This window comes from Callospermophilus lateralis, chromosome 10 (assembly GCF_048772815.1).
Source record: "Callospermophilus lateralis isolate mCalLat2 chromosome 10, mCalLat2.hap1, whole genome shotgun sequence".
In the NCBI taxonomy this organism is placed as follows: Eukaryota; Metazoa; Chordata; class Mammalia; order Rodentia; family Sciuridae; genus Callospermophilus; species Callospermophilus lateralis.
Window position 1 is genome coordinate 8,054,526 of NC_135314.1, and position 14,964 is coordinate 8,069,489.

General features: G+C 35.5%; 1 protein-coding gene across 1 annotated transcript in view; it reads right to left on the bottom strand.

Moving 5' to 3' along the window:
- Positions 1 to 14,964, bottom strand: part of Morc3 (MORC family CW-type zinc finger 3) — a 40,553-nt gene that overhangs the window by 21,436 nt on the left and 4,153 nt on the right. The window contains exons 2-8 of the mRNA XM_076867333.1: positions 9,155 to 9,227; positions 6,900 to 7,032; positions 5,925 to 6,139; positions 5,113 to 5,260; positions 3,608 to 3,755; positions 1,216 to 1,344; positions 880 to 999 (exon numbers count right to left, since the gene is read on the bottom strand). Coding sequence (XP_076723448.1) covers positions 880 to 999; positions 1,216 to 1,344; positions 3,608 to 3,755; positions 5,113 to 5,260; positions 5,925 to 6,139; positions 6,900 to 7,032; positions 9,155 to 9,227 — 966 coding nt within the window. The remainder of the gene's footprint in view (positions 1 to 879; positions 1,000 to 1,215; positions 1,345 to 3,607; positions 3,756 to 5,112; positions 5,261 to 5,924; positions 6,140 to 6,899; positions 7,033 to 9,154; positions 9,228 to 14,964) is intronic.

Sequence of the window (14,964 nt, forward strand, 5' to 3'; positions counted from 1 at the left end):
TACAAAATCGGGCTGGGGGGATGTGGCTCAATGGCCAAGTGCCCCTGAGTTCAATCCCCAGTACCCCACCCCCCAAATATTTTTTTAACAAAGTTGATTTTTAGAATTATTTGCATTATTGAGTTTCTACAAACCTCAAATTATTGAATTCGTAGAAAATGCACACACCCTAAAAAATGCCTATGTAAATATGTACAGGACAGACAGACATAGTGAACTATGCTCATCATCTTAACGTGAATTCTACAACAAAGGAAATTTTTTAAGAGGACAGTCCCAATATATTTAGGAATTATCTCCTAAAAAGCAAATAGCCTATCAGATACTATTTTTCAGGCTACTTCAGTCAACATTAATAAAATCTAACCAGTATCATTCCAGTAAGAAAAAAATCACTGATCCCATATCAAATGCAGGCAAAAGAAGGGTATCTATGGCTGAGATCCACACTCACTGTTAGATCTTGGGCAAACTGCATATCCTATTTATTAGCGCCAATTTTCTTATCTATAAAGTAGGAGCAAAATAAATATCCTAACTCCCCTTTCAGGACTGTTCACGATCAAATGAGAAATTAATACAAAATCAAAATGTAATACTAATATTATTTTTAAGAGACTGTCATCTAAAAATCATGAGCAAAACCACTATAAAATAATTTTGCCTTTATCCCAATAACATTATTCTAATTTTTATTAAAAATAGACCATTCGGGGCTGGGGTTGTGGCTCAGTGGTAGAGCACTTGTCTAGCATTCATGAGGCACTGGGTTCGATCCTCAGCACCACATAAGGTAAAATAAAGATATTGTATCCACCAAAAAACTAAAAACTTAAAAAAAAAAAAAAATAGACCATTCTTTTAAAATATAAAGCTTACCCTTAGCTGACATCCAACTTTTTCATAAGCTTTGATGAGTCTATTTCTGTGATACATCATTATGCCATAATGATCTTTATTTCTGCAGTTGAATCCAAAAGTAATTCTCACTGTTTTAGTCTTAAAATGTTAAGGAAAATTCTGAGAAGGAAAAAAACATACCTCACTCTCCTCAAATCACTCTGTTTCATTTTAATGAACTCTGAAGTGCATAAAGAAGGGAAAAGTTGAAGAGAATTAGAATCCCTATCGAGGAAGAAAAAAAAAAAGGAAAAAGGGGCAAAGGAGTGCATGCTTGATTGACATGCCTATACAGCGTCAAACAATAAAGGATACTAAAAATTTAGGTCGATAAACATCACGTTCAATATAGGCAAGACTCTTCGAAACTAGCTGTGTCTTCACTTTCTGTCCACGTAAGATTATCTGCATTCTTGGCTTTAAATATAATATACTGCAGTAAGCCTGAAAAGAAACATAACAATATTGGTCCTTTCCAAATAATTATCTACAGGTTTATTCAACATTACTTTGATGTAGCTTTAAACAGAAAGTTATCGCCTTGCTTTAAGAACAGAAATACCACCATTTCAGTAAAATAATACATATTGTAGAGCTGGAGGTATATAACTCAATGGTAAACCATGTATTTATCAGCATATACAAGGCCCCTGAATTAAGTCCCCAGAGTCAAAAAATAGTAACAGCAATAACATAGATTTCAAAGCAGTACAGTTATTCTAATTTGATTATTTTCACTAAACTGTGGTCAGAAAAAATGATACAGAGATAACAATCTAATGACCTAAAATTCAAAAATAAAATAATGAGCAGGATCTAATATAATTCAGAGAAAATTATATAGGCTTGACAAGTAAAAAATTCTAAATAATGCACCAATGTGTAAGCAGAACAGAGAAATACGGCGCTTTTTCAAAACTGAGCTATGGTCAAAGTATGTTTTCAGTTCTTAATATATAAATATTGAGATACTTAATAAATATGACCAAACTTCAGACCTAAAACATGTTACAACATGATCTATATTTTTTTTATTCTTAAGTTTTAGGTAGACACAATATCTTTATTTTACATTTATGTGGTGCTGAGGATCAAACCCATGTGCCTAGCGCATGCTAGGCAAGCACTCTACCACTGAGCCACAACCCCAGCCCCTACAACATGATCTTCTGAAACTTCTAACAGAAACCTCAGATGGAAATACATGAGTAACTCACAAAGAAAAGATGAAAGCTTCAATACAAACCTAACTGACCATTTCTTTTTTTCCCTAATTCCCAAGTTTAAAAGAAGTGGTGTTTGTCATTTATAAAAATTCATTAATAGCTCAGTTGGTAGAATGCTTGCCTCTTACACAAGACCCTGGGTTCAATCCCCAATACACACACACACACACACACACACACACACGATTAATATCTTAAAATACTGTACTTCTAGTGTATTCAAATCAAATCCCCTGGCTGCCTCTGGATCTGGCTCATATTTGAGAAAGATTTTCTACACAGCTATGGCATCCCACAGCAACAGGAATAATACATTTCAGACTACAGTAATTGATAGAATTATAATTATGAAACCACATGGTAAAACATGTAAATGTCGAACAGATTCTCAGCTTCTAGTTACTACATAATTTTAACACATAAAATTTTAGCACATGGGCTGGGGATGTGGCTCAAGCGGTAGCGCGCTCGCCTGGCATGCGTGCAGCCCGGGTTCGATCCTCAGCACCACAAAGATGTTGTGTTCCCCAAAAACTAAAAAATAAAATATTAAAATTCTCTCTTTCTCTCCCTCTCTTTTAAAAAAAAAAAAATTAGCACATAAAAATGTACCAAAAACATTATTATCATGTCTTATACTAAGAAATTTAATATTCTTATATCAACACTGTTAAATTGAGATTTTCATTTCTTCAGTCTAGAAACATACCCATTTGTGGGCTGATGCTTGCCTTGCATGTGCTGGATTTTATCCCCAGCAACAAAACAAAACAAAAAAAATCAAAGCCAGTTCTAAGGTCAAATCTCAAGAGATATTTATCATAAAACTATATTAATATATACTCTCTTCAGGATGATAATTAAGGTATAATGAGTATTCTAGAGTATTATAAAAATTGGTTTAGGGGTTGGGGTTGTGGCTCAGTGGTAGAGCACTTGTCTTGCACATGCGAGGCCCTGGGTTCGATCCTCAGCACCACATAAAAATAAATAAATAAAATAAAGGTATTGTGTCCAACTACAACAAAAAAAATAATATTTAAAAAAAATGGTTTAAAACATTTTGGTGTTTTATGATAAAATAATCAGTACAAGCCTGGGGATATAGCTCAGTAGGTAGAGAGTGCTTGCCTAGCATGCACAAGGCCCTGGGTTCAATCCCCAGCACCACGAAAAAAAAATTATAAAATCAGTACAGCCATCATAAAATATGCTGATTCCAACAACGTCAATTCAAAGAATCTAAGCACATAGTAAAAACTATTAAGCACTGTTAGATCTGATGATTTTGCAATTACAAGATTTTCTAAGCAAATGAAACAACCAGTGGACCAATGAAAACTTATATATCAGTTCTTTCTGCAATGCTTTCCTATAGACATCACTGCCAACCTTTAGAAAAATAGTGGGTACTGTAAGTCTGGTAATAATTCCTTTACTCCATGACTTTCTCATTTCCATGAAGAGAGCTGCATACATACCCTCAAGGAATAGTCACTTTCAGGGGCAATTTGGTCCATTCTTTCTTGCTTCTTGTACCCTTTCTTCCCCGATGCCTCATCTAAATCCTCAGGAATTCTGATGTCATATTTATCCTTTTCAAAATCAAACTCTGTCGCATTTTTGTAGCTGTAAAAGTAATTTTCAGAAAGCAGCAAAATTTAACTTCAGACAAGATAAGCATCAAATACTATCCTTAGGAAAAAAACAAAAATAAACTCACACCCAGTAGACTTCATGAGAGGGACAAGTATAAAAGAAAAGGAATTCCAAAGATTAGGGAAACTCTACCACTCACACATTGCTGGTGGCAATGTAAAACGATAAGAGAATTACGTTAGTGAAAAAAACCAAAAGGTTTCACATTGTATGATTTCATTTATTTAACACTATGTGAAATGAAAAAAAATTATAGATGATGAAAGTGTCCTCTACTTAGACTGCATCAATGACAATATCCTGCCACGATCAACAGCACTACTGTGAGATGTTACCAATAGGAAAACTGGGTATATGAACTCTATTATTTCTTAGAATTGCACGTGAAAATCTACAATGATCTCAAAATAAAAAGCTTAACTGAAAAAAGAAAAAAAAATCCAGGAGGAAGGACAAGGAAGTAAAAGCAAGAAGAAAAAAAAAGAAAAAGGAAATTCAATAAGTTAGAAAAGCAGAAATTTTATTATTTATGATCCCCCCCACACCATCAAAAAGCACACGTTTTTTTCCCTTCAGTACTGGGGACTGAACCCAGGGGTGCTCTACCACTGAGCTACACCCCTCATCCTTTTTTTTATTTTGAGACAGGGTCTTGCTGAGTTTGCTTAGGCTAGCCCGAACCTGTGATCCTACTGCCTCAGCCTCCCAAGTCACTGGTAGTGCAGATGTGCACCACCATGCCTGGCTCAGAGCAGTTTTAAAGTTCTTTAGACTTACTGCTATTTGTGTTTTATTCCTATGGTTCAGTATATCTTTAGATATCTCAATGAAACAAATTGTTCTTAAATTTTAAAGCTTCTATTTACAAATATTTTTATCCTTGAATGGATAAAGAATCATAAAATTTAGCAACACACACAAAAAAATCTCATCTATATTCCTTTGCTCACAATGCTAGATCATGCTTAGCTTTAATAGACAAAAATGGAAGATTTCTATAAGCTGAACTTGTTCCTGGGACTTTTGTCTTCTTCTTCTTCTTCTTCCTTTTTTTTTTTTTTTTTTTTTTTGAGAAGAGAGGCAGAATGATTGAAAATAGAGTGCTAATGGAGATTGAGTGGCATAAACAGGAATTCTTTTCTAGTATTTCAAATTGAAGCCAAAGTGACTTCAATAAAATATCCTGAGAAAGATAAATCATTAACTATACAAAATTACCTTTCCATGTATTTCTTCTTTGTGTAACAATGAATGTACTTAATGAAACCAACCCTAAACATGTACTTTACTTCCCAATGGTCACCAACTAGCTGGGGTCTACATTTACCTTCTAAGATTCCAAATGATGATCCTTGTCCCCTTCTTACCCATAATAGCATCAAGTTCTGCCAGTAATTTCTGTTCCGTAGAAAACAGAGAATGTTCCAGAATCGCAGCAAGGCTTGCTTTTGATTCTGCTAAATTAATCATCTGACGTATGTCCTTGGTTAAAGACTCAGATCACCAACATGCTTTTCACAAATATAGTATGTGAACTAACTTTAATAAATAGCAGAAAAATATTTTCTCAAGTATTTTCAAAGTTTTAAAATGACAGTTTGATTTCAAATGAATATCAGAAAGGATAAAAATCAAGTTTATTAATATTATTATTAATATAATTTAATGCCTTCCAATATTTCAATGTGTCAGAAAATTTTCCTAAAGTTATCTTGCTTTTCATAATCATTAGCAAAATTTTCAAGTCATACCACAGAAGTCTTTACTAATCCATAATAAACCTAAAATAAAAAGGAGAGCTATGGAAAAAGTTGTTTATTTCTCTTTATGGTGCTAGGGATCAAACCCAGGGTCTCACTCATGCTAGGTTCACAATAACCACTAAGCTATCCCCCCAGCCCTTGAAAATAATTTAACGTTAAATGTAACTACCTTAACATTCAGGATTTCCATAGCACAATTCCAATAAAGAGAACAAACCCTGAGCTTCAGGTGTAGGGTTAAAGGCAGCTGACACAGACAAAAACTGGAATAGGTGTGATTAAAAAACAAGAATCTGGAGAAAGGCAAAAGGGTAGAATGCTTCCCAATATTTTTTTCAGTTTTGCCACAGCTTCTATTTCAAAATCAAAAGGATATGGTGTTTGTTGAATGCCACTATTGGAACAACAACATGTTCTGCTTTTATGACTTCCAAGTAGGTCTGAGACAGGAAGCCCACACTCATGGTTTCTCCATTTTTGGTAAAAACTATTGCATCTTTACCCAAACGCATAGAACCTGACTTGAAGCCATTCCCATACAATCCAACCGGGACATGACCATTCATGGTGACTTTGTCACTGAAGCCAAAGCTAAAAGAAAAAGAAAAGATTTAAAAAATAAACACTCATAATCTTCAATTTTTTCAAATTCAGCAAGTATAATACCAAGTTAAAAAAGCCTGGGTCCAAATGCTGGCCTCACCCTTCCTGACTATATCATCTTGGGCAAATTACTTTTAATCTATCTTGATGTATCTTCCCATCTCTGAAGCAAAGGAAACCAAATCTATATCACAGGGGTGTAAGAATTACAGGTACTAATATAGGAGCTCGCTGCCGGCACATCCTGTCAATTAGTTGGCCAAGTTATAATCTGGGGTCCTGGGACTTGAGATTTTACCCCATGAACCTCTTCCTCTAAGTGTTCATGATTCTCTTGTTCTCAGCAAGCCTACTGTGATATGATTAATGATGGGATCAACTAAACCTTTTGGCAGCATAATGTTTAAGGGATAACAAAAGGCCTATGCTTCTAAATTTTTCTTCTACCCTGTATCTATACTACAGCCTGTTTCCATTTCAGACACATTTGATTCACACTGGCATCCTATTCTCTGATACTATAGCCCAAGACCTTAGGACTACTTTATGCTTTCTCAATCTCTAAATCTATTTAAAGTTAGCCCCCCATGGTAAGTTTTAATAGAAATATGGTCAGAGGTAATCACTCACACTGAGTGTATGAAATTTCATGTTTAAAAAAACCAAAACAGGATACAAAGTATGACACATGGAATTTTTTAACTACTTAAAGCCTTGATCTTCAGATGTGTGGCACATTTTTACATACCTTAGCATTTTGTGTAATTTATCTGATGTCATACCGTTCCCATTATCAGTGAATGTCAAGCATATACAGTCATTTATCACTGTTTTGTCAATCCATATCTGTTTAGCATTCACATCAGGATCATAAGCATTATCTGGGACACAAAAGGATTTGAGAAATATTGAGTTTGCATTTTAAAGAACAATTAGAACAATCCTTTAACAAGCAACAGATTACCACATTTAGGACTACTTTAAAAGCTACAATTTTTAGGAATTCATAAGGTTTGGAAACAGGAAACTGTATTCATTGTCTACTGCAGAATTAATCCTTTCTACAGCTCTTCATATTAAGTATACAGCAAAGACTGGTACCTGTCACACTAAATTAGTGTAAAACATCACTGAACCCAGAGATGATTAAGAGAAGGATCAGCCTGGCTATCATAAGGGAAACTGAGAATTGAGTGTCAACTAGCACTATGAATTGACATGGAAGGTACATAACATTTATTAAATAAATGAAACGTCAATTTCATTTTCTGTTAAGCTACATATATACATATATATATAAGCTACAGTCATAGCCCTTGTCAGTTTAACAAAAGTTTCTTTGGCTTTTATTTCTATTATTGTATATTTAACATCCTTGTTTAGCTCAACTCATTTCTCTTAGACCATGTAAGTATAAAGGAATACATTTAAAAACAAAAGATTTTTTTTAATATTTATTTTTTAATTATAGGTGGACACAACATCTTTATTTTATTTTTATGTGGTGCTGGGGAAGGAACCCAGTGCCTCATGTATAGTAGGCAAGCACGCTACCTCTGAGCCACAGCCCCAACCCAAGATTTTTTAATGGTACCAGAAAGTAAATCAACTGGTGATTCATCTGAATATTCCTTATCCAATCAAAATATATTTTGAAGACCTTATTATAGGTATTATAGATATTTTCAATTATCTGCCTACAAAGCAGCCTAGAATTAAAAATCTTTTTACTCCCAACCCCTTCAAGATACTATTTTATTAAAAACTTAAAATGCTGGGCTGGGGATGTGGCTCAAGCGGTAGTGCACTCGCCTAGCATGCGTGCGGTCCAGGTTCGATCCTGAGCACCACATACAAACAAAAATGTTGTGCCCGTCGAAAACTAAAAAATAAATATTAAAATTCTCTCTCTCTCTCTCTAAAAAAAAAAAAAAAAAAAAACACCTTAAAATGGAGTATACCCCAAACAGTGCCATGAAAGTCATGGGAAGCAGGATGCCATAAAAATAAGAACTACAATGTTAAAGCAAACCCACCCCAAGACTGGGGGGGCGGGAGGGATCACCCAAATACATGTGTTAGTTGGAATACTTGGAAAAACCTAACAAAGAAAAGTGCTTGTTCGAAAAGTCCTTCTTTTCCTTGCACATGGACCCTTCCTTGATAAGGAATTTAATTATACCTAAGAATAAAGTGTCCTTTTACTATATTTTTAAAACATATACTAAAATCCTAAAAAATATTTGTCTGCATGAATCATGACCCCATAATGCAAATCTAACTGCAACCCTGCCTCTTTTAATGTTCATTACAACACTATTAAAATAAAATCCTAGCTGGATGTGGTAGTTCACGTCTATAATCCAGTGACTAGGAAGGCTGAGGCAGAAGGACTGCAGGTTCGAGGCCAGTCTCAACAATTTAGTGAGACCTTTTCTCAAAACAAAAACAGAGGGCCAAGAATGCAGCTTTGGGGTAGAGTGCTTGCTTGGCATGTACAAGGTTCTTGGTTCAAGCCCCATACAGCAAAACATACATACGTACATACATACATACATATATAAAAATCCTTGACCCTGCTCATCCCATCTTTTGGATGAAGCAAGAATTTATTATCGCAAATCTAACATATTAATCTTTGTAACACCAGAAAAACGAATCCATTCTATATATTATATACATTCTATTATATACTCAGTATATATTGAGAAGCATAATTCTCATTTTTAACTTTGATAATCAGAATAAAAATGTTTTCAATATAAACACTGTACAAACAGCAAATTGAATCCTAAATGTTATGAAATACTTGGGTAATATTATAAGGAAAGTTAAACAGTGATTTTGACTCCCTTTTGCATAATTGTTATGCTAGGTAAGCCTTACTACTAATATTATTAAAGATAAAAATTTTTGAAGTACACTCGTATATTATTATTCAATAAAGTTTTAAAACTGTTAAGTGCAAGCAACAGATAATATATGAAATGTCAATTTACATACCTATTAATTCAGCAACTGCACTGAAAGGCCAAGTATGACTAGTAGAATTTGTATGTAAAAACTTCGGACAAAGCTGAAACAAACCAATGATTCATGTAAATTAATTTAGATCTTACTTTTAAAAGAGAACAAATTCCAATATAATTTATTTGTCCTAGTGTTAAACAAACTGAGGCTGAACAAAAATGACTTAACTCCAGGATATATCTGGGAAATACAACACAGAAGATTCTTGGAAACCAACTAAACAACTTACATATCAAGACTTGTTTCAAAACCCTTGCCTTCTTGTATCCATCCACAATGGCCCAATCCCCAACAGCTACCTGCCTTGCAAGACCTACCTTAAAATGACTCAGCCAAGGTCCTAAAATCCTACAAACATCCTAATCTTCCTACTCTGAAACACAATTGTGTGAGAGAGGGTCTCCTTAGTGTACTGGATCTAATGAACTTGCTTCATGACAGGTTTTTCTGATGGTCTCTTGAACAGTCACTACTGGACCCTTTGACTTGGTTTATAACTCTTAAGTTCATTACAATTGTGTGACATTGGCAGAGTATGCATCTAGAAATCCTTCAAACAATATCAAATATTAGTTCCAATGCAACAGACCATTCTTATTCCAAGGCTTTTAAGTCTGATTTTATTCACAACTCCCAACCCCTTCAAGGTACTATTTTATTAAAGAATATGTCGATTAACCTCATACTATAGGGAACTCTCTTAATTTCCTGAATGATGTAGACAGCAAATGTATAAAAATGTACATATGGTTTTAAAAGGTTGAGGGTTAAGGGGCTGGGATTGTGGTTCAGTGGCAGAGAGCTTGCCTCGCATGTATGAGGCACAGGATTTGATCCGCAGCACCACATAAAATAAATAAATTAAGTAAAGGTATTGTGTCCATCTACAACAACAAAAAAATTTTTTAAATCTTTCTTTAAAAAATAAAAGATTGAGGGGCTAGGGTTGTGGCTCAGTGGTACAGTGCTCACCTAGCATGCACGAGACACTGGGTTTGAGCCTCAGCACCACATAAATGTAAAATAAAGATATTGTGTCTACCTAAAACTTAAGAATAAATATTTTAAATTTTTTTAAATAAATAAATAATAAAAGGCTGAGGGTTGAAAATTTTACTATGCAGAGAATTTCCATACAATCTTTTTTGTGTTCATATTTAAAGAAGAAAAACAAAAAGAATAGGGAGCTCTATGGTAAGTGTTAAGAGTTCCCCAAACTAGATTAAATCTAAAGCAAGCCAAGGACATTTACAATGCTCAGTTGCTGCCACCAGGTGTCAGAAAAAAGTCAATTTTTCCTTTGTCCACAATTGCTTTCAGATAGTCCTCAGTACCATTCATTGGGTGAAATACTACACATTTGAGAAATCATATCCTGTAAAGACTGCTCTTCAAATTAGAAAATATGCATTTCGGACTTTCTACGGCATATGTTTATAAAATATGGAATATATATAATTAAGACTTTCTTAAGAACAATACCATAAATTTCTAAAGAAAATCAATTTCCAGAATTACATCATGTACAAGAAGCTTTTTCTCAAATTAATCTACATGAGAACATGCCAGTGCTTAGATCTTTCAGTACCAATTCTACCATTTATATAAGAATGAAACCACCTTCACCCATTCTAAATTTTACCCTGAGGCATGGCCTTGGGGTATAAAACTTCTGGATACCAAACAAGGAGACAAAGACTAGTTCAACCACCATATCCACCATGAGATCAGTCTTTCTATTTTTGCTCCATTTCATATATTCATAAGAAGTGAGGTCTAGAGTTAAAAAAGGTATTCAGAGCCAGGGGAGGGGGCACAGATGCCTGTAATCCCAGCAGCTGGGGAGGCACTTAACAACTCAGCTAGACCCTGAGACAGGAGAATTGTGAGTTCAAAGCCAGCCTCAGCAACTGTGAGGCACTAAGCAATTCAGTGAGACCCTGTCTCTTAAAAATATATATACAAAATAGGGCTGGGAATGTGGCTCAATGATTGAGTGCCTGAGTTCAATCCCCAATATCAAAAAAGAAAAAAAGATATACCAGATCCTTCCTCACCCTGAGTAGCCTTGAAATTGCCTTAGGTAATCCTATACAAGAATGAAGGTCTGTTCTCTGGAGAAACTGATGGTGGTAAACTCTAGATTCCTGTGACAATGAAAAACTAGTGGACTAAGATCAAGACAGTGAAGAGTCCACATACATATAAACCTTCATGTATATGGTGCCAAGATCATTTAATGGGGAAAAAGGCCAGTCTTTGACATAAGATCCTGGGAAAAATGAATATGCACATTATCTTAACGCATACAAAAATTAGATCCAAATGAATCAAAGAGCTAAAACTATTAAAAAAATTTAGGAGAAAGCACAGGAGAAAAGCTTCATGACTCTGGATTTGAGAATGATTTCTCAAATATAACTATGTCATAAATTTAAATTATGCATCAAAAGACACATATAGTGAAAAGACAATTTACAGAATGGGAAAAATATCTGCAAATCAAATATCTGACAAGGGATTAATATCCAGAATATATATATATATATCCTACAATTTAACAATATGAGCAAAGGACTCCAAGGTATATAAATGGCCACGAAACAAAACACATGAAAAGATGTTCAACATCATTAACAATTAGGAAAATACAAATCAAAACCACACTTAGATGCTATCTCACTCATTAGATTGGCTACTATTTAGAAAACAAAAACAAAAACAAAAAAAACAGAAAATAACAAGTGTTGTCAAGGATATACAGAAACTGCGATTTTTTTTTCTGTTGTGTGAAAGTTGTCACTACCAAAATAGAGTCAACTTGTGTCAAACCCTAAAAAAATAGAACCCAGGAAGGCCATATAGGAAGGGTCCTCACAAATATCTGCCTAACAGCACGTGTTTCCTATGTCCATACTTACTCTGCCACCATATTCTGCATTGCCAACAGCTTGCTTTTCCCAATTAACTCTTCATTTTGAAGAGCTATTCTCTATGTTATTATTTAGGTTAACAGTTGCTAGGAATGTATGGTGCAGCTGCTATGAAAAAACAGAATGGTGGCTCCTCAAAAATTTAAATATAAACCAGGTGTGGTGGCACCTGTGTCTGTGACTGCCTGAGGCTGAGCAAGGACTGTTTCAGCCTGGGCAACATAATAAGACTCCATCTCAAAAATAAATAAGTAAGTTTGTTTGTTTGTTTTTAAAAGGGAATCACCATATAGTCTAGTAATTCTACTTCTAGGTTTAGACCCAAAGGAACTGAAAGAGATATCTGTATGTCCAAATTCAAAGAGCATTATTCACAAAAGCCAAATGGGAGAAACAACCCAAATGCCCATTAATGGATTAATGAACAAACAAAATGTGAGGTTTTAGGGGGAAACGTTTTTCTATACTCTCATAACAGTTCTGATAAAAAAAAAAAATGTGTGGATTTTTCCCACACCAGCATAAAAATTCTCCAACTCTTAATTCCAACACTAAATACCTGGAGTTAATGCAGACACAAGACAGACCCCACTTCAGATGCCAATTTTAAGTTCAGATCTCCTATACTTCACAGGTTGGGGGTTCACACAATCCCTACGTATTAGATAATTTGTTAAAATAGCTAACAAAACTCAAAGAAAGAATTAATTATGTTTATTGGTTCATTGTAAAGGATAACACACACACAAAAGAGATGAACAGCCAGATGAAAATCACATTAGGCAAAGTATGGGGAAGGACATGCAAGCCATCAGGATCTTTTTTTTATTGCTGGGGGGAGGGGGACGTTACTAGGGATTGAACTCAGGGGCACTTGAACACTGAGCCACAACCCAGCCCTATTTTGTATTTTATTTAGAGGCAGAGTCTCACCAAGTTGCTAAGCGCCTCGCTAAATTGCTGAGGCTGGCTTTGAACTCAGGATCCTCCTGCCTCTGCTTCCCAAGCACCTGGGATTACAGGCATGGGCCACTGTGCCCGGCCTCTTTACCTCTTTTTTTCAGGACTGGGGATCAAACCCAGGGTCTCACATGTGCAAGGCAAGTCCCCCCCACCCCCCTTTTAAAATTTTGAGACAAAATCTAAATTGTCCAGACTGGTTTTAAACTTTCAATCCTCCTGCCTCAGCCTCCCGAGTAGCTGGAAGAACAGGTAGGCAGCAAGCTCTGCATTATAAGTACTTCTACAGATCCCATTTACTATGCTGACAGGATAAAGATAACTGTGGGTTACTTCTGTGACTATTACACACATGGATTTGCCCCTCACAATCTGGAATTTGCCCCTTATCGTGTGGGAAAGTCTCTAATGTTATTTTTTAGAACATTGCAAACTATTGTCCTGTCCCAGTGGCCTTGTCTTGGTGATTTTGCTTTGTCTGGCTCTTGGCATTTCTGCTGACCACAAAACCCCAGAAGGCTGAGCTAACTTCTTGCCTGCCATCCATCTCCTGGCATGATATCATACTCCCATAGCTTTGAAGACTGGTGTACTTTTTAACTCCTAATTTTCTGGTACGGCTGTTAACCCCATAAGACTGAGAGCTAGCTTGGTCATCCTGAGAAGTCTTAATCCTAAGGATTCCTGTTTTGGGGGGAGGTCCCTGATTGTTTCAAAAACATGTGAGCAAAGGCAACAACTTGATACTCCTACCTCCCTCTCTCATGCCAAACTACCAGAATAGCTAGCAGCCAGGATTCTACATGTCATGGCAGATGACTAGGTGTGGAACTCCTCTCTAAAAACTGACTTCTAAAAGTTCTATTTGGTTCTTTTATAATTCTACCTAGCTCTCTAGATAGCTATTTTTATTTGAAAATAACTGTAAATTCACATACATTGTAAGAAATAAGACAGATCCCATTTACCTTCTTTTACCATCTTACCCAATATGATTAACATCTTATAAAACTATTACTACTGATAGCATCTCCTTTTGTTGTTGTTCTCATTTTTTAAAAAAATTCAATGCTTTTGGTTGTTTTAAACAGACTTTCCCATTCTTTAGGGTCTACCACATACTTATGTGCAGTGATCTCAATAAAATGGCTCTTTCCTACTTGATTAACCCAACAGTGAAGCCCATCAGTAGGACTAGCCCTACACACACAGGAACATCTAGTCAGCTTTTAGTATCTCATTTGAAAATGTAAACTGAAAGCTAATTATCTCCACACATCTGAAAATGCATAAAATTAGAAAACAAAAATACACAGGAAAAGAAACAAAAAATAAAGACAATGCAGTATGCAAAAGAAAATCTCTAAAACGTTACAGTTAATATATCCGGCAATAGGCCAGGCACAGTGGTATATGCCTGTAATCCCAGCAACTCAGGAGGCTGAAGAGGAGGACTGCAAGTTCAAGTCCATCCTCAGCAATTTAGTGTGGCCCTAAGCCACACTAAAGGTGACATCCAGTTACCTATCAATCAGAATCTGAACCCAGGAGGGCAGGCTCCAGAGCCTGTGTTGTCAGTCACTAAACTATAATGTTTGCAAACAGTAAATCCCAAAAGAAAAATATCTGGGATGGAGAGACAGAAAAAGGAGAAGGAATTTGGAGAAAAACATTAAAGGGAAGTCCTCAAACAACAATGACTCTCAACTTGTAACAGGAACTTAAAGAGGGCGCCTTTGCCTAAAAAGCAGACTCTTGGGCCTGGGGTTGAAGCTCAGTGTTAGAGCGCTTGCCTCGCACGCATGAGACACTGGGTTCGATTCTCAGCACCACATATAAACAAATAAATAAATAAAGATCCATTAATAACTAATAAAATGTTTTTTAAAA